The sequence below is a fragment of the Zeugodacus cucurbitae genome, chromosome 2 (assembly GCF_028554725.1).
Source record: "Zeugodacus cucurbitae isolate PBARC_wt_2022May chromosome 2, idZeuCucr1.2, whole genome shotgun sequence".
NCBI lineage: Eukaryota > Metazoa > Arthropoda > Insecta > Diptera > Tephritidae > Zeugodacus > Zeugodacus cucurbitae.
In genome coordinates this window covers 44,655,568-44,675,012 of record NC_071667.1, presented here as the reverse complement: position 1 = coordinate 44,675,012, position 19,445 = coordinate 44,655,568, and the positions used below count along the sequence as shown (strand labels likewise).

At 38.6% G+C, this 19,445-nt stretch overlaps 1 protein-coding gene across 7 annotated transcripts in view; it reads right to left on the bottom strand.

Annotated features, from left to right (window-relative positions):
• Positions 1 to 6,811: 6,811 nt before the first annotated feature.
• Positions 6,812 to 19,445, bottom strand: part of LOC128919867 (uncharacterized) — a 107,774-nt gene continuing 95,140 nt past the window's right edge. For 6 of the 7 annotated variants that reach the window (XM_054225408.1, XM_054225416.1, XM_054225404.1 and 3 more), the window contains 2 exons: positions 8,495 to 9,089; positions 6,812 to 8,425 (listed from right to left, as the gene is read on the bottom strand). In XM_054225408.1, coding sequence (XP_054081383.1) covers positions 8,383 to 8,425; positions 8,495 to 8,997 — 546 coding nt within the window. In that variant the 5' untranslated portion in view covers positions 8,998 to 9,089 and the 3' untranslated portion in view covers positions 6,812 to 8,382. The remainder of the gene's footprint in view (positions 8,426 to 8,494; positions 9,090 to 19,445) is intronic. The other variant, XM_054225414.1, reaches the window with a different exon arrangement.

Below are 19,445 nucleotides of genomic sequence, written 5' to 3'. Positions count from 1 at the left end.
CGGCATAAAGGCAGCTCCTTTTCGTGCTGTCGAAAGCTGCTTTAAAATCGACAAAAAGGTGGTGTGTGTCGATCCTCTTTTCACGGGTCTTCTTCAAGATTTGGCGCATGGTGAATATCTGGTCAGTTGTTGATTTTCCAGGTCTAAAGCCACACTGATAAGGTCCAATCAGTTTGTGGACGGTGGGCGTTAGTCTTTCACACAGTACGCTCGATAGAACCTTGTATGCGATATTTAGGAGGCTGATCCCACGGTAATTGGCGCAGATTGTGGGATCTCCCTTTTTATGGATTGGGCAGAGCACACTGAGATTCCAATCGTCAGGCATGCTTTCTTCCGACCATATTTTGCAAAGAAGCTGATGCATGCACCTTATCAGTTCTTCGCCGCCGTATTTGAATAGTTCTGCCGGTAATCTATCGGCCCCCGCTGCTTTGTTGTTCTTCAAGCGGGTAATTGCTATTCGAATTTCTTCATGGTCGGGTAATGGAACATCTGTTCCATCGTCATCGATTGGGGGATCGGGTTCGCCATCTCTTGGTGTTGTACTCTCACTGCCATTCAGCAGGTCGGAGAAGTGTTCCCTCCATAATCCCAGTATGCCCTGGACATCGGTTACCAGATTACCACCTTGGTCTCTACATGAGGATGCTCCGGTCTTGAAACCTTCATTAAGTCGCTTCATTTTTTCAAAAAAATTTCGAGCATTCCCTCTGTCTGCCAGCTTCTCAAGCTCTTCGTACTCACGCATTTCGGCCTCTTTCTTTTTTTGTCTGCAGATGCGTCTCGCTTCCCTCTTCAGCTCTCGGTATCTATCCCATCCCGCACGTGTTGTGGTCGTTTGAAACGTTGCGAGGTAGGCAGTCTGTTTTCTCTCCGCTGCGAGACGGCACTCCTCATCGTACCAGCTTGTTTTTTGTCGTTGCCGAAAACCAATTGTTTCGGCTGCAGCGGTACGCAGTGAGTTTGAGATGCCGTTCCACAGTTCCCTTATACCGAGATGCTGATGAGTGCTCTCAGAGAGCAGGAGTGCAAGTCGAGTAGAGTATTTCATGGCTGTCTGTTGCGATTGCAGCTTTTCGACGTCGAACCTTCCTTGTGTTTGTTGACGGGCGTTCTTTGCTGCACAGAGGCGGGTGCGTATCTTCGCTGCGACCAGATAATGGTTCGAGTCTATATTTGGTCCTCGGAGCGTACGCACGTCTAAAACACAGGAGACATGTCTTCCGTCTATCACAACGTGATCGATTTGGTTCCGCGTGTTTCGATCAGGAGACAGCCAAGTAGCTTGATGTATTTTCTTATGCTGGAATCTGGTACTACAGACAACCATATTTCGGGCCCCAGCGAAGTCGATCAGCCTCAGGCCGTTTGGCGATGTTTCGTCATGGAGGCTGAATTTTCCGACTGTTGTGCCAAAGACACCTTCTTTACCCACCCTGGCGTTAAATCGCCAAGCACGACTTTTACATCGTGGCGGGGGCAGCACTCATAGGTGCGTTCTAGGCGCTCATAGAAAGTATCTTTGGTCAAATCGTCCTTCTCTTCCGTTGGGGCGTGGGCGCAAATCAGCGATATGTTGAAGAACCTCGCTTTGATGCGGATTGTGGCAAAACGTTCATCCACCGGGGTGAATGCCAGGACTCTGCGACGGAGTCTCTCTCCCACCACAAATCCAACACCAAATTTGCGCTCCTTTATATGGCCGCTGTAGTAGATGTCACAAGGACCCACCTTCTCCCGTCCTTGTCCCGTCCATCGCACTTCTTGGATGGCGGTGATGTCAGCCTTGAGTCGTATGAGGACATCAACCAGCTGGGCAGAGGCACCTTCCCAATTAAGGGTCCGGACATTCCAGGTGCATGCCCTTATATCATTATCCTTAAAACGTTTGCAGGGGTCGTCATCAAAAGGGGAGTGTCTCATCCGAGGCTTTCGTAGATTTTTCATTGGGGGGTGTTTTTATGTGGTGGGTCCCAAACCCAACGCATAACCGCATAAGCGGGCTTCGCCTTCAAACGGATGTCTGTTGGCTACCCAGAGGATACTTGGTCTAAAACCGGAAGTCGTGAGCTGCTTGGACCATGTGGAGAAGAATCGTTTCTGGCCACTCCCAAGTGAATGACAATCAAAAACTTTCCTCACTTGCGTGAACTTCTACACATGGTCCCATCCTCCAATCGTACAGTCCAATAATAACCGTTTAACTTTTTTTACTATTCAAAATCCTTGAAACTAGCTTTTCTGTATTGAATGTATTATTTCTCAAGACTTCTTCCGACAATATTTTAGCTTTTGAAACCAATGTAGTGTAGTGTAGTGAACGATAGAAGTATTTTAAACGAGGTGATCGGATAGTTAGAGGAATCTCATGGGTAAAGTCTATACTTTCTTTAGGCACATCTCTGGTTAAAATTATTTACAACTAAATATAATTATTATCCTATTCCATTTTCGTTTTCCGTATTCCGTTTTCCAAAAATTTAATTAATTTAGTTCTGTATTTTTTTATTCTATTGCAAATCTCTTCATTCCTCTGTGACACTTTCTCATTAACTTCACGATGTGGATGCGCACATGAATTTAGGTAAATTTTAAACAAAAGTAAATACACATACACCGCCCATGAACCTGCGCAACTATAATTATCGCTATATTTTAGCAAATTTAGCCTCCGCTTTGCGCTGAATGCTTTCCATAGCACGAAAGTGTTTTGTTGCCCGTTTTGCACTGTCATAGCAACGGCAACACGACTTATTTGTCATAATGAAAGCATGTGCACGAAAGGCATTTTATAAGCATACAAGCTCAAATGTGGAGAGAAGGGACACCTCGCGAAGACTTGCGAGAAAAAGACGTCCAGCAGTGCATGTAAAAAGAACGGAAAAGAGAACTACGAACACCAGATAGGTAGCAAAAAATGTCCCCTCCACCAGAAAGCGTGTAAAAGGGCCAATATATGAGAGTATTGCAACTAAACCTCAACCACTGTGAGGCAGCACAAGATCTACTCACACATACAGTGTTTGAACAAAAAATTGACGTAGTAATAATCAGCGAGCAGTATAAAAACCTAAGCACAGCAACATGGACTTCCGACCTGACGAATAAAGCAGCCATATGGACCTGTGGAGACAAAGTTTTTCAAAACAACCCGCTGACAGGTCAGCTCTATTACACACGGGCAAAAATTTGTGGGATAAACATATATAGCTGCTATGTCCCGCCAAGCGTCCCACAAAGCGAATACGAAAAATTCCTTGACAGTCTAGTACGAGAAATATCAAACACAACAATAAACGTTGTGGCCGGTGACTTTAACGCATGGGCGATTGAAAGGGGGAGTACATACACGAACAGGCGAGGAGATGCTCTCCTGAAGGCTTTTTCGTCAAAGGATATCGTCTTGTTAAATACTGGTAATAAAAATACCTTTGAAAAGAATGGACGTGGTTCCGTGATTGACATCACTTTCGCTAGCAGCTCCCTAGTGCGTACAGCTAAGTGGCAGGTGAGTGACCTGTATACCCACAGCGACCATCTGGCCATTATATTAGAAATTGGTAACCAAGAATGTACACAAGGACGTAAGACCCCCAAAACGGCGCAAACCAGAGGTTGGAAAATTGAAACTCTCGATGAAAATCTCTTCAAATTGATGTTAGACGGAAACCCAAACGACGCATTAGACGTGGAACGGAAGGCGGAGCAACTCGTGAAATTTGTCAGTAAAGCCTGCGATGCATCAATGCACAGGAAAAAACAGTGTTCAAACAGAAAGCCAGCGTACTGGTGGAATGAGGAAATTTCTGCGATAAGAAATGAATGTCATAAAGCGAGGCGTCTGTGCCAAAGGAGGCGACAAACAACTGAGTATTTAATGCTGCAGGATCAGTTTAAGAAGAAGAGAAAAGAACTCAAGAAAGCTATTAAAGAGAGCAAGGCCTGCTGCTTTAAAGAGCTCTGCAAAAAACTAGAAGAAAACCCATGGGGGGATGCCTATAAGATAGTAATGACAAAAGTTAGAAGCCGCAAGGGACAAAACCCAACATGCCCTAAACTACTTAAGACTGTAGTACAAACTCTATTCCCCACGCAAACTCCACATGAATGGCATAACGAGGGAACTGAAATAACAGGAATACCAATAGTCACCGGAAAAAACGTAGTTGAAGCAGCAGAAAGATTCGCCAGCAACAAGGCACCTGGATTAGATGGCATTCCAAACAAAGCTCTAAAGATCGCCCTTAAACACAACTCCGCCCCTTTCACGGAGGTGTTTTCGCAGTGTGTACGAGAGGGTGTTTTCCCAAAAATATGGAAGAAGCAGCGATTGGTCCTCCTCCAGAAACCAAGCAAGCCAGCCGGAGAGCCAAGCTCATACCGACCGCTATGCATGCTGGACACAATGGGAAAAATATTAGAACGAATAATATGTGTTCGACTGGAGCAACATCTAGAAAACGAATTACCGGGTTTGGCAGACAATCAGTATGGTTTCCGAAGACGAAGGTCGACAATAGATGCAATCCAGAAAGTAACTGATGTCGCAAGCAGAGCCATTGAAGTAACCAGATGGATGTATGGCTCTAAAAAATACTGTGCGGTGGTAACGTTCGACATGAAGAATGCCTTCAATTCGGCCTACTGGCCTCACATCATAAAAGCTCTCGAACTAAAAAAAACGCCGTTATATCTAGTAAAGATTGTGTCAAATTACCTGTCCAATAGAATGCTATTATATGATACTGATGAAGGACCACAAAACTACGCAGTGACGGGCGGAGTACCCCAAGGTTCAGTCTTAGGTCCATTACTCTGGAATATACTTTACGATGGAGTGCTGCGCCTCCCCCTACCAAAGGAGGTACAAATAATCGGATATGCTGATGACATAGCAGTGACGGTGGTGGCAAAAGAAATCACCCAAATAGAGCATATATGCAATGAGACCGCGGCTAAAATAAAAGAATGGCTAACAGAAACTAAACTACAACTAGCAGGACAAAAAACAGAAGCTGTGCTAATTACAAGTAGGAAAAAGCTAGAGACTGCTACGCTAAATATTGACGGGTACAATATAACCACACAGCAGTCCCTGAAATATCTGGGGGTGATGTTAGATGTGAGACTAAACTATAAGACCCATATTGACAAGGCTTGTGAAAAAGCGGCAAGGGTTACGGCTGCACTATCCAGACTAATGGCCAACATTGGTGGACCGAGCCAGAGTAGACGAGCACTCTTAGCCAAAGTGAGTCAGTCGGTACTAATGTATGCGGCACCTATATGGGGACCTGCACTGCAGCATAAATCATACGCTGAAAAGGCAAAATCTATAATGAGGTTAAGTGCAATTAGAGTTTCCTGTGCGTTTCGGACTGTATCACACGAGGCGGTCGGAGTTATAGCTGGTATCATGCCACCAGACATTGCAGTGATGGAACAAAAAAGAATTTCATTTCAAGTAAGAGCATGGTCCGCGAGAGCTCTAACAGAGCTAAGAAAGAATGAGTGGCAACGTAGCAGCGAAAGGAGGATGACAAGTGACCAGTAGACCAAATTGGATTGGAGATGAGCAAATTGGCTAAAGCTTACCCTTGTGATGAAATACCTAGCGGTGGTACCGCAAGGGAGAATAAAGAGCTATAGAAGACGGAGTTTAGGGTTTAGTACGTAGGCATCCCTCTTCGCAAGTCCTGCAAAACTTAGAGTTGCTGGGCGTGATCCCAAAATTGGTGTATCTTAAGCGAATGGGATGAATCGTGCATGCCGTATACTTTTTAATACGGTATCTTTTGAAGATTCCCCCTCCGACAACAAAAAAAAAAAAAAAAAAAAAAAAAAAAAAAAAAAAAGTAGGAAAAGAATCAGCTGGATAACGGGAATTTTTTCACAGCTGAGATCACCTGTTCGATTTACTAAAAATCAACGTAGTGCAAAATGACTTCTGCCGTCTGACACATTTTATATTCATTAGCGACCGTTTGCCACATACGCCAATGGGTGCCTTCGCTTGAGTTTCTACGATTGCAATATAATTTTTCTTCGGAAACGACAACAAGTTTCGATTCATCAAAATCGCCTAGAGCTCTTTCACACGGGTCAACTCCTTTTGCAAATTCTCGGGCAATTCTCTTTTGCGTTCACACGAGGAATTTGTGTTCGTCAACTCTGTTCGTGTTTTTCTCTCATTCTCTTTCATATCATTTTCTCAACTTCTTGTACGCATCGTTTTCAAACAAAAAATATATTTCATTAACTAATTTTTTACGTTATTCTCTATTATAATTATATTATGCATATATATGTATTTGAAATTACATACAAAAAATTAATTATAAAATTCAAAATTTCAAATATATTATAAATATATTAATTTTAAAATGTGAGCAAATGCAACGCTGTTACGTATCAGCGAACTGTTACGAATAAGAACACAAAGCGTGTTGTGTAAACTTAGAATTGCCGCAACAGGAGTTGACCCGTGTGAAAGAGCTCTTAGGTGTCGCATAGGTCGCGACACTTTGCGTTGAACTCGGTGACAAAGAGTTTAAGTTTCATTTGATTTTGTTAGGCTTTTGTGGTTGTTATTGCAATCAACTCGTAGGTAATCCATCTTCATTTGCGTGCCTTGAGACAAATTTTCAACTGTGAATTTGAAAAAAGGCATATTTAAAGCTAAGACACTGGGACGACTTTATACTGTTCATCCAAAACAACGTGAATGCTTTTTCTGCGTTTATTGTTGGTAAATGTTCCTGGTCCAATCTCTTTTCAATTTTTACGAACAGTTAATGGCCAAGATCTCAAGCTTGCCAACATCGTTCCTGTTCTAATGGGACATAGTAGTTCACATCCGTGTACACGGTGTGAAATATCTCATCTTAATCTCAATAATTGTGGACCCGCAAGGACAACAGAAAATTGTTTAAAAAACTTCAGAAGCTGGTGCTCGAAAGGGAAAGTTTTTAAACATTCTAAGTTCTTTAAAAATTGTGTAAACCCACCACTCTTTTTGCCGAACGATTATAAAGAAGTGCTACATGTCATCCCTCCTCCAGAATTACACTTATTATTAGGTGGTGTCAATACTTTATTCAAACATATGATGTTGGAAAACGAAAAGGTCAGTTTACAATGGGCCAAAAAATGCAATGTTGAACGTCAGTTTACATATGGATCTCCGACTTTTGCAGGTAATGCGTGTAAAACTTTGTTAAATAAGATAGACATATTAGATGGCATGAAATGTTTGAGTTGCGCAAAATATGTTGATACGTTTCGAGCATTGAAAAAAGTTGTTGACGGATGCTTTTCAATCGAACTAGATTTCAATTTTCAAAAGCATATCGACGCTTTTAAAAAGAGTTACGAATCCCTTGGAATTCCAGTTATACCAAAGATTCATGCAATCTTTTACCATGTATCATATTTTTGTACGAAAACCAATAAGGGATTAGGATACTTTAGCGAACAATCGTGTGAGTCTGTTCCCGCTGATTACAGTAAAACTTGGTCCTAAAATTCGAAAAATGATAAAACTTCTGCAAATTTTACAATTTAAATTCTAAATTTTCAGAAAAAACATAATTTTAGTACCACAAACAAGCTCTTTTTGACAGCTGACATTTACTACTTCCAAAATATACTGGAAACTTTTGTTTTAAAATGCATTGCTAGGGTGATAATTTTATTTTTCAAAAGAAGCGTTAGATCAAAGAATGAAAATCTTATTTTCGCTGCCAAAAAAAGCGCCAAGTGGATTTTTTTTTTCATTTTACGTTTATTTTCTTTCTAATATCACCTAGAAACAGAATCCACTTGAAAATTTTATATACATAAAAATTTTATTTAAATTCGCTACAGGGCAACGTGATGCGCATAAGCATTTAACAGCCGAGTATTTGCGTAGCTTTATGGCAACATTAGTGGATTTGTGTTACATAAACGCAGAGTCAACAAGCCAATGCATAACAACAACGCTTTAACCAAATACCTGCTAAAAATTATTTGCAGAAAGCTAATGAGATTCAATTATTGAGATATTAAAACCTTTCTCAATAAGTAAATTTTACCACTTCTTACACTGAAACTGAATTTTGTAATGCAACGATTTGTAATTTAACTATCACACGATCAGGTAAAGTTAAATTAAAAATTTCAAATCTACAAATATTCAACCATAGACAACATTATTTTTTGTCAGTTAAATTTTCTTTTTCCATCTTTATCAAATGAAATGAAAATATTTTGAATGAAGCATTTTTTATTTTGCCATCTTCTTTTCATTTTTAAGAAATTAACGCCTACTCTGATGTTTTGAATAATAAATTTCTGTTTATATGGAATGTCAGTTTCGATTTTTATTCCACATTTTATTCACGTTCTCGTCACCGTACTGGTATAAGAAGTATCCTCTGTCCTGCGAAAATAACGAAATACACGGATGTTTGAGAAAAAGAAAACCCTATGATTTTGATTTTTTACTCACGTCGAAACGCCCAGACACTCCTGAAAGGCTATGTACGAGTCCACTCCGTCGTCATCGGTCAAATCGCGCACCATAGCCACATCGAGATTATCCAGAGTGGCGGCCAATTTGCGGCAGTTGTCCGACGTCGCGTTACTAGTCGCGTTATCAGCTGTCGTGGCCGAGTTGCCATTTCCGCCAATGGCACTGTTGTTGCTGTTGTTGAGGGTACGGCGCGAAATGTTTGCATAACCGGTGGTGCGTGCCAGACTTTCGTCCGTGTTTCTTGTCACTGGCGTTGAAGCTTCGACTGCCGCCACCGGTGTGCCTGTCGCTGTTGCTGCGTCATCCAGCGAAACTGATGTTGGTTGAGCAGTTGCCGCTGCTGACGAATTAACAGTCGTTGTTGGGGCTTCTGTTCCGCCATTCGTAAGAACGCTTGCATTACTCAGGATGGCTGCAGTCGCGGCTTTGTAATGTTCGCCATTAATTGAACTCGGTTTAGGTTCACTTGTTCTTGTCATGTTTTGGTTGTCGTTACTCTGATTGTGGTTGTGATTTTGTGCTTGTTGTTGCTGCAGTCTAATGGAGTTGTTATGATTGCGCGTTTGTTGCTCTATGAATTGGTTGAAAGAAAATATCAACAAGTAAGGAAGGGCTAAGTTCGGGTGTAACCGAACATTTTATACTCTCGCAATTTATTTATTTAACTTTATTTATATTACATAATACACAATTTGACCCACATATTCGTCATATATATGGTATAAAGTCCATTGAAAGTTGGAAACCATAATATTAGGTTAGAAGCACCGAGGTACTCATGTGCGATATATGGGGCCTTGAAAACCTATGGTCCGATTTCGGCGATTTTTAGAAATGGGCTGCCACACTATAAATACAGTATTTGTGCAAAGTTTTGCACCGATATCTTCACTAGTGCTTACTTTATATATTGTAATGTAAACTATTCAGATCATCTTCTAAGTTCTGGTATATAGGAAGTAGGCGTGGTTGTGAAGCGTGGTTGGCAAATTTTCACAACATATTATTGGGAGGTAAGGAAACTATTACAAACCAAGTTTCATTGAAATCGGTCGAGTAGTTCCGGAGATATTGTTTTTGACCCATAAGTGGGCGACGCCACGCCCATTTTCTATTTTGTAAAAAAATCTGAGTGCAGTTTTCATCTGCCATTTCTTATGTGAAATTTAGTGTTTCTGACGTATTTCGTTAGTGAGTTAACCCACTTTTAGTAATTTTCAACCTAACTTTTGTATGGGAGGTGGGCGTGGTTATGATCCGATTCCTTTCATTTTTGGACTGTATTAGGAAGTGGCTAAAAAAACGACTGCAGAAAGTTTGGTTTATATAGCTCTATTGGTTTGCGAGATATGTACAAAAAACTTAGTAGGGGGCGGGGCCACACCCACTTCCCCAAAAAAATTACATCCAAATATGCCCCTTCATAGTGCGATCCTTCATACCAAATTTTTTCCATAGCTTTATTTATGGCTTAGTTATGGCACTTTATGTGTTTTCGGTTTTCGTCATTTTGTGGGCGTGGCAGTGGTCCGATTTTGCTCATTTTCGAAAGCAACCTTCCTATGGTGCCAAGAAATAAGTGTGCCAAGTTTCATCAAGATATCTTAATTTTTACTCAAGTTACCACTTGCACAGACGGACGGACGGACGGACGGACGGACAGACAGACATTCGGATTTGAACTCCACTCTTCACCCTGATCACTTTGGTATATATAACCCTATATCTAACTCGTTTAGTTTTGGGTGTTACAAACAACCGTTATGTGAACAAAACTATAATACTCTCTTTAGCAACATTTGTTGCGAGAGTATAAAAATACATATAATTAAGTGACTGTCAATAAATTGAAAATGTAAATTGCTGGACAACTGACGGCGAGTTCTTGTCGATTTATTGAATTATTGGTGTAAGCTTATAAATTAAACTTGTCACACCTGTCACCAGACACATTGTTACATAATGTTATAACTAAGATTATCCACGAAGATTTTGCATTTAAAAGTGATAGAGAATATTGGGTACATATTTACGTTTTGAACTCTCTAAGACCCATTATTTCTTCCAAATTTTAAAAAACTATTGTTGAAGAAGTTAATTATTTTGATGATAATTTTTGAAGGATAAATTCGGACTTAAAATCAATGGCATCGGGGCAAAGTTTAGTAAATGGCAAGATATTCAATATTAAACCAATTGAAATATATGAGGTTCATTCTGCACATACATATGTAATAGGAATTTGGCAAGTCAAGAATGCCAAGAAAATTTTTAGGCGCAGATATTTAAAGCTGCGAAGCTACATAAAAAACATCTGTTGATTATAAAAATTTTTTAAATGTCACCTATTATATCATATATTTAAGGGCGTAAAAATTTGCCACACCCCGAAAGCAAATAAGCCTCTTTTTCAGTTTTGAAAGGTGGAGGGCAAACCTACAAGCAGCCTTTAAAAGGACACTTTGAGCCACAAGGGCAACAAGCTTGTAAAATATAACAACAAGAACTACAAAAACCAAAAAACGAAAATGTGAGGAAAGTAATACCCCTAACAGACGGCGGCGTTAATCCGGATTAACTGCTTTATTATTAATTCAGGAGTTATCTCAGTTAATTCCGTTTGTTAACTTCCATTTAATAATCAAAATTTTAGAGGGTTAGTGGGAGTTAGTTGCATTCTCGTTGGCAACATTGTTAACATTTTATTCTTTTGTGAATGAAAACAAGCAATACTAACAGCTGTTTTTCAATTAAATGTAAACAAAAACATACGCATGCAATGAAATAACTAAATTTTTCTAATGTCAAAGTTCTAATAATAAGGTGTTTATGTTTACTTTTTTTAATAATAAGTGATTTTGTATTTATTGCGCGGTTAAGAACCGAACCAAAATAAGTTTACCAAACTGAAAATATTATTGTCAATCAACTGTTTAATAGAGTTTCAAACTCGCTTTGCTACCGTCTGTCACCTACAAATTTAGATCTGATTAAGTGCGGAGCTAATCGAGATTAACGCTGCCGTCTGTCAAGGCTATAATGCTTTATACATAGATCAGGTATGCTTCTTTTTTATTTTTCTGTCCTGATATATGCAAATATTAAGACTAGAAGCTTTGTATCGCTAATATATAGTGTTTAATATGATTCTAAAAAAGTTCAGTAAAAGGTGTTGTTTGATAAAAATTGTTGGTTAATTAAATATGTAAAATTAATTTTAAAAGATCAAAGTGGTTAAATAACTTGCCTGAAAGATTTGAGCTTATTATGCGATATATATTTTTTTATTATTTATTAATAAGGGGTACCTTACAGAAGTTGCGAATGCTGATGTGCTATTAAAGGTAAATGATGCAACTTAAATACAAATCACCCACACAATAAAGCATACGACTGCATTGTGTTCAAGCCACAATTGTCTACCAGTGCAGAGCAGTATGGAAAGGCTCAACTGGAAGTAGCTTCGGCTACAAGGTCTTACCAGAGACTAGAACCTGGTGCCACGGGGAGCAGGAGCCCAGAAGGCTTCGGTTTCCGCCTGCTCGTTGGGTTACGGACCTTCGGGGAGTTTCGTGGTGGCTGTGGTTTATAAACCTAAAAGCAGGCAGAGGGCCTTTGGTTTCTCGGTGTGGAGTTGCAGCCAACCGGGTGCCGGACCCAAAGCACGGCAGAGGTTTTAGATGAGCCTCGGCCCTACCAAGGTGGCATAAGTGTGTCCATACCACACGCCAATTGGTACTGGAAGGTGCATAGCAAAAATCAGGGCGCTGATCAACGCATTGTATTGATCCATTGTGTTTTTGAATACACGGTAGATTAGGTCTTACATAGGCATAGTATTCACGCTAAAACAAATCCACATCCACATCTGCCTCTACTTATGCATACTCATAAGTATAGAGCAACAAATCAGGGGGTAAATATTAGGTGGAAGACTTAGCCAACATAATTATGTTGGCTTGTCATAAGCTATCATTGCTTGTAGTTATATTGAACTAGAGGCATGTTTTTTTTTTCAAAATTTGATTTATAAATTCAACCGTTTTTCAAATATATTAAATATCAGCTGAGAGTTCGCGGCCGCATTGTCAACACAATTCATTTTTTAGCGAATATATGAAATAAACTAAGTGCGTTTTATTTGTCCATGATTTAGCTATTAGATTGCGGTGGTCAAATAAAACACGCCTATTAATAATTTTGCGTTGTAATTCGTTCAGTGGTGCACTGGGTCAGTAGCATTTTTTCTTTCGTTTTTTGTTCCAAAATATTGGTGCCCTTTCCACTTGTTTTTATACTCTCGCAACAAAGTTGCTAAGAGAGTATTATAGTTTTATTCACATAACGGTTGGTTGCTAGTCCTAATACTAAGAGTGTTAGATGTAGGATTATTTATATCCGTCCGTTCGTGCAAGCTGTAATTTGAGTAAATATTGAAATATCTAGACGAAACTTGGTACACGTGTTCCTTGCCACTATAAGAAGGTTGCTTTGGTAAATGGGCATCGAACGGAAACCATTGCAACGACCACAAAATGGCGAAAACTGAAAACATATAAAGTACCATAATATAAATAAAGTTATAAAAGTAAAATTTAGTATAGAGAATCGCACTAGGAAGGGGCATATTTTGATGTAATTTTTTGGGAAATTAGGCGTGGTCCCGCCTTAATACGTTTTTTGCACATATCTCGTAAGCTACTAAAGCTATATAAACCAAACTTTCTGTAGTCACCTCCCTTACATACCCCATTATACACCCCAAATGGGTGTAATCGGATAATAACCACGGCCACCTCCCATATAAAGGTTATGTTGAAAATTACTAAAAGTGCCTAAACTCACTTACGGAAAACGTCATAAAAACTAAATTTTACAGAAGAATTGGCAGCACTCAATATCACGTGTCTCCCGCGTTCAGAGGGCAACAGACAATGGTGACGCGAATGCAACGTTCAATCGATCGCTTGATTGATCTGTCTATTAGAAAAGCGTCGATTAGACAAACTTAAAATTTAGAGTTATGCCTTTAAATGAACAAAATCAATAAAAATATATTATAATTATTATATTATATCCATCAGAAACAATGAATTGAAACGAGAGAGCTTTTAACGATATTGTAGCAAGAAATATAAAGAGATGAATATCTCAAATAATATCAAAGATATTTAAATTGAACAACGCAACCGAACCGTGTGAAAATGATACGAAAATTATTGGATTTCACATTCTCACTACATTTTCTTACATATCTCACATATTACACGAGATATATGGTATAAAGTATAAATACCTTCACTGGTGCTTAATTTATAGATTGTTAATGGGGCCATCCATAAATTACGTCACACCTTGAAGGGGGGGGGGAGGGTATCACTCAGAAGTGACATTGTGTGACAAGGGGCAGGAGGGGGTCAAAAGCTTCGTGGCATCACATTTCAAAATTTAGGGCAATATCGTTTCCCGCTCTTCTGCGCTCCTGGGTGCTAGACGACTGGCTGCTCTGTACCACGCCGATCCCGCGCGGCTACTTCTGTCGGCGGTGGCGTGGTTTTACCGCTGCGTATGCAGCTTGTTATTGTTTGCAAGACTGACTGTCGCACATGCTTCGCGCCGGCACAGTGACTTCTATTCGTTCCCATTGTTTACTTGACAATTGTCTTCTGCCGTGTAACAGTCATAAATTTCTAAGTCGTAGTATTCTGAAGTATTTTTAATTAGCATAATTAAGTATCTATTATTTCTTGACTAGTCATTCGTTGTCTCTGTACGTTAATATTTAACTAAATGTTGATTATATTAAAGATTATTCAATAAATATAAGAATAAATAGAATATCCTATTTTTTTATTTTATGATAAATCCATAAAATTGGAAAATGGGTGACGTCACGTCAGGGGGGGTGCGGTGAGTTCAAAAAAATGTTAAAAAGTCCTTAAATTCGTGTAACGTAATTTATGGATGGCCCCTAAGTAAACGAATCATAAATCATATGGACCTCAAAATTATGGTATGGAGAAAATAGCATGGCTATGAACCTAATTTTCAAACTGTAGTATAAGGATGCCAAAATAATGGTACGAAACCAAATTTCGATTAAATTCGTCGAGAGTTCCAGAGATATGGTTTTTGGGTCATGAGCGTGCTGCGCCACGCCCATTTTGCATAGAAATTTAAATGCATGCTTTTTATGTCTTCTTTACTATGAAATTTAAGGTTTCTGGTATTTTTCCTTACTGAATTAGAGCATTTTTTAGTAGTTTTCAACATAACATTTGTGGTGGGTGTGGTTATAATCCGATTTCCTCAATTTTTGTAATGTATAAGGAAGTAGCTAAAAGAAATGACTCTAGAGAGTTTGGTACATATAGTTTTAGTAACTTACGAGATATGTTCAAAAAACTTAGTAGGGCCGGGGCCACGCCCACTTTCCCAAAAACCTTAAATCTAAATATCCCCATCCTAGTGCGATCATTTGTACCTAATTTCACTTTCATAACTTTATTTATGGCTTCGTTATGACACTTTATTTGTTTTCGGTTTTCGACGTTTTGTGAGCGTGGCAGTGGCTCGATTTCGCCCATTTACGACCTTCTTATGGTGTCAATGAATATGTTTACTAAGTTTCATCAGGATATCTTTTTACTCAAGTTATTGCTTGCACAGATGGATAGACGGACAGCGGACGGACCGATAGCCATCCGGATTTAAAATATACCCGTCACCCTGATCACTTTGGTATATATTTATAACCCTTTATCTTGCTCGATCAGTTTTAGGTTTTACAAACAACCGTTATGTGAACAAAACTATAATACTCTGTGCCACAAGTTGCGAGAGTAAAAAAATGTGCGTTTACCATAGATGGGGACATAGGCTCCTTAAGCTATCAGCATGCGCATACAGACATACATATATACATTAATATACTCCGCAAATTAATATTTATAAAATTTGTTGCAGAGCATAGCACGGTAAAAACTCCGGCGACCGACTCGTTTATCTCCTGTTCGGCGCATAAGCGATTGATTATTGCCACACACGCGTAGATGTGGCGTTGTACCGGTTGACAGGTTCGGCATAATATCAATAACAACAAGTAAGGAAAGACTAAGTTCGGGTGCAACCGAACATTCTATACTCTCGCAATTTATTAATGTAATTTTATAAAGATAACACAATTCGACCCATATATTCTGCATAAAGTTCAATAGAATAACGAAAATCAACACACATAGTTTATGGGGACTGAGGTAATTCCTGAACCGATATCACTCGTTTTCACCACCAAGATACAATTTACATATCGGACTATACGCTCACTCAAATTCATATTACCTACAATTAGGTATATGTGATCTGGGGGAAATTATGACCCGAATTTAACCACTTTTGGTACATAGACAAACTGTTATAAGAACAAGTAAGGAAGGGCTAAGTTCGGGTGTAACCGAACATTTTATACTCTCGCAATTTATTTATTTAACTTAATTAATATTATAGAATACACAATTTGACCCACATATTTGTCATATATATTGTATAAAGTCCATTGAAAGTTGGACACCATAATATTAGGTTAGATGCACCGAGGTCCTCGTGTTCGATTAATGGTGCCTTGAAAACCTATGGACCGATTTCGGCGATTTTTAGATTGGGGCTGCCACACTATAAAGGTAGTATTTGTGCAAAGTTCTGTATCGATATCTTCACTAGTGCTTACTTTATATATTGTAAAGTAAACGATTCAGATCGTCTTCAAAGTTCTGGTATATAGGAAGTAGGCGTGGTTGTGAAGCGATTTGGCCTATTTTCACAACATATCTGTGGGATGGAAGGAAACTATTACAAACCAAGTTTCATTGAAATCGGTCGAGTAGTTCCTGAGATATGGTTTTTGACCCATAAGTGGACGATGCCACGCCCATTTTCCATTTTGTAAAAAAATCTGAGTGCAGCTTTCATCTGCCATTTCTTATGTGAAATTTAGTGTTTCTGGCGTTTTTCGTTACTGAGTTTACTCACTTTTAGTAATTTTCAACCTAACCTTTGTATGGGAGGTGGGCGTGGTTATTATCCGATTTCAACTAATTTCATGGTGTGTGGTGGGGTACGTAAGAGAGCTGACTGCAGAAAGTTTGGTTTATATAGCTTTATTGGTTTGCGAGATATATACAAATAACCGATTTGGGGGCGGGGGGCCCACTTTTCCAAAAAAATTGCATCCAAATATGCCCCTTCCTAGTGCGATCCTATGTTCCAAATTTTCTTCTTCTTTTATAACTTTATTTATGGCTTAGTTATGACACTTTTTGTGTTTTCGGTTTTTGCCATGTTGTGGGCGTAGCAGTGGTCCGATTTTGCCCATTTTTCGAAAGCAACCCTCTCACGGTCCCAAGAAACGTGTGTTCCAAGTTTCATCATGATATCTCAATTTTTACTCAAGTTATCCGTTGCACGGACGGACGGACGGACAGACGGACAGACAGACATTCGGATTTTGACTCGTCTCGTCACCCTGATCATTTTGATATATATAACCCTATATCTAACTCGTTTAGTTTTATGACTTACATACAACCGTTATGTGAACAAAACTATAATACTCTCTTAGCAACGTTTGTTGCGAGAGTATAAAAAAATTCAGAGGAAATGCATTACATTAAAACATCTGAGAGATTTACCTACATTTTTGGTGAAAAATTATTCTTAGGCACCGAGTTCTTCATGTTCGATATCAGGGGCCTTAAAAAGTCATGGACCGATTTTGACAATTTTTCAACAAGTGACGAACAAGTGAAGTCAAATACAATATTTGTGTAAAGTTTTATTCCGCTATCTTCATTGGTTCTTAATGTATATATTATAAAATGAACGAATCAGAAGAATTCAAAATTGAGTTATATGGGATGGCGTGGTTGTGAACCGATTTCGCCCATATTCCACCCGTATCATCAGGGTGTCAAGAAAGTGTTATATACCGAATTTCATTGAAATCTGTCGAGTAGTTCTTGAGATATGGTTTTTGACCCATAAGTGAGCGACGCCACGCCCATTTTCCATTTTATAAAAAAATCTAGGTGCAGCTTCTTTCTGATATTTCTTCTGTAAAATTTAGTGATTCTGACGTTTTTCGTTAGTGAGTTAACGCACTTTTAGTCAGTTAGGCGTAGTTATTATCCGATTTCTTTAATTTTTGGACTGTATAAGGAAATGGCTAATGGCTGCGGAATGTTTGGTTTATACAGTTTTTTTGGTTTGCAAGATATATACAAAAAACATTTTTGGAGGCGGGATCACGCCCATTTTTCAAAAAAGAATTCATCCAAATGTGCCCCTCCTTAATTTCGAAAGCAACCTCCTCAGGGTGCCAAGGAATATGTGTTCAAAGTTTCATTAAGATATCTTAATTTTTACTCAAGTTATCGCTTGGACGAACAGACGGACAGACATCCGGATTTCAAATCCACTCGTCATCCTGGACATTTATATATATATAACCCCATATCCAACTTTTTTATTTCTTGGTGACACAAACAACCGTTATGTGAACAAAACTAGAATACTCTGTACAACATGTTGCGAGAGTATAAAAATGCATGTCTGCAGACGCATAAATACATGTGCAATGAAATGCACACAGTCAGGCGCCACAGCTACGTACTGATATGAGATGACAGCAAGATAAATTGCCAATTGCGAAATTGGCACGAATTTAAATACTGTGTCGTTCGCCGTAGCGCATATTTTTGCTGTGGTTGTTGTTGCCGCTTTCTGTGATTGCTTTATTTACATAGACGCACTTTGGATTCCTTCTGAAATGGATTGACTGCCAAAATTAAATGTATTTATTGACCTTAACGATTGGTTTTTAAAACAGTATTAGAATTATATAGTGACTAATGTTCTGGCGAAAAGTATAAAAGTATAGAAAAAGCTTGACGTGTTGTAAAGTCTGCAACAAAAACGGTGTTCAGTGCACAAAAAAACCATAAAAGGTTGGAACTTTTTCAACGAAATTACATTTGTGTGTGAGTAAGTAGTAAATGTGTAAGTGTACCGTAAATTTCCGTTTATTATTGTTCTATGCATATATGCATTTTTTAGGTCCGTTTGAGTATACGGAAGAGTCTGCAACAAAAACGGTGTTCAGTGCACAAAAAAACCATAAAAGGTTGGAACTTTTTCAACGAAATTACATTTGTGTGTGAGTAAGTAGTAAATGTGTAAGTGTACCGTAAATTTCCGTTTATTATTGTTCTATGCATATATGCATTTTTTAGGTCCGTTTGAGTATACGGAAGAGCGGCGATTCGTTTATCAATTTCATTATTGATTGAATATACAGAGGTAGTCAAAATTATTTACACATCGGACGTGTATTTACACACAACATGAAATGGATTATCCTGTTATTTTATAATGATATTTTTTTAATTTTAATGTTTAGTCTAAGTTACTATTCTAAGGCGATAAATTCATAAATGGTTACATCGCCTGTTGAGACTAGCTGTGTCAAATATTTCTTACCGCTGGTGGGGGAAAATAAGTGATAGTCTAGCCTTACTGAGAAATTATTTCATTCTAGTTTTATTTTGGTTTTTTACTTACTTATATACAAATTTTAGAATTATCTTAAGAACTAATTATATGTGTATGTGTGTATGTCTATATCTATATTTTATATGTTGCACGATAAGGGGTTATTTCAAATGCACACAAGCAATTGCCCCAATGTATTTTTATAACCAATAGGTTATCTTGTGCATACATATAAATATGTTTATTTATTAGTAGTTGAGTGCATGCGTGTTGCATATAGATGCATGCGTGCCTCATATAAATGTATGTGTGTTGCATGTATGCGTGCAACATATAATGTATGTTTGTTGCATATTAATGCATATATGTTTATGTGTTTATT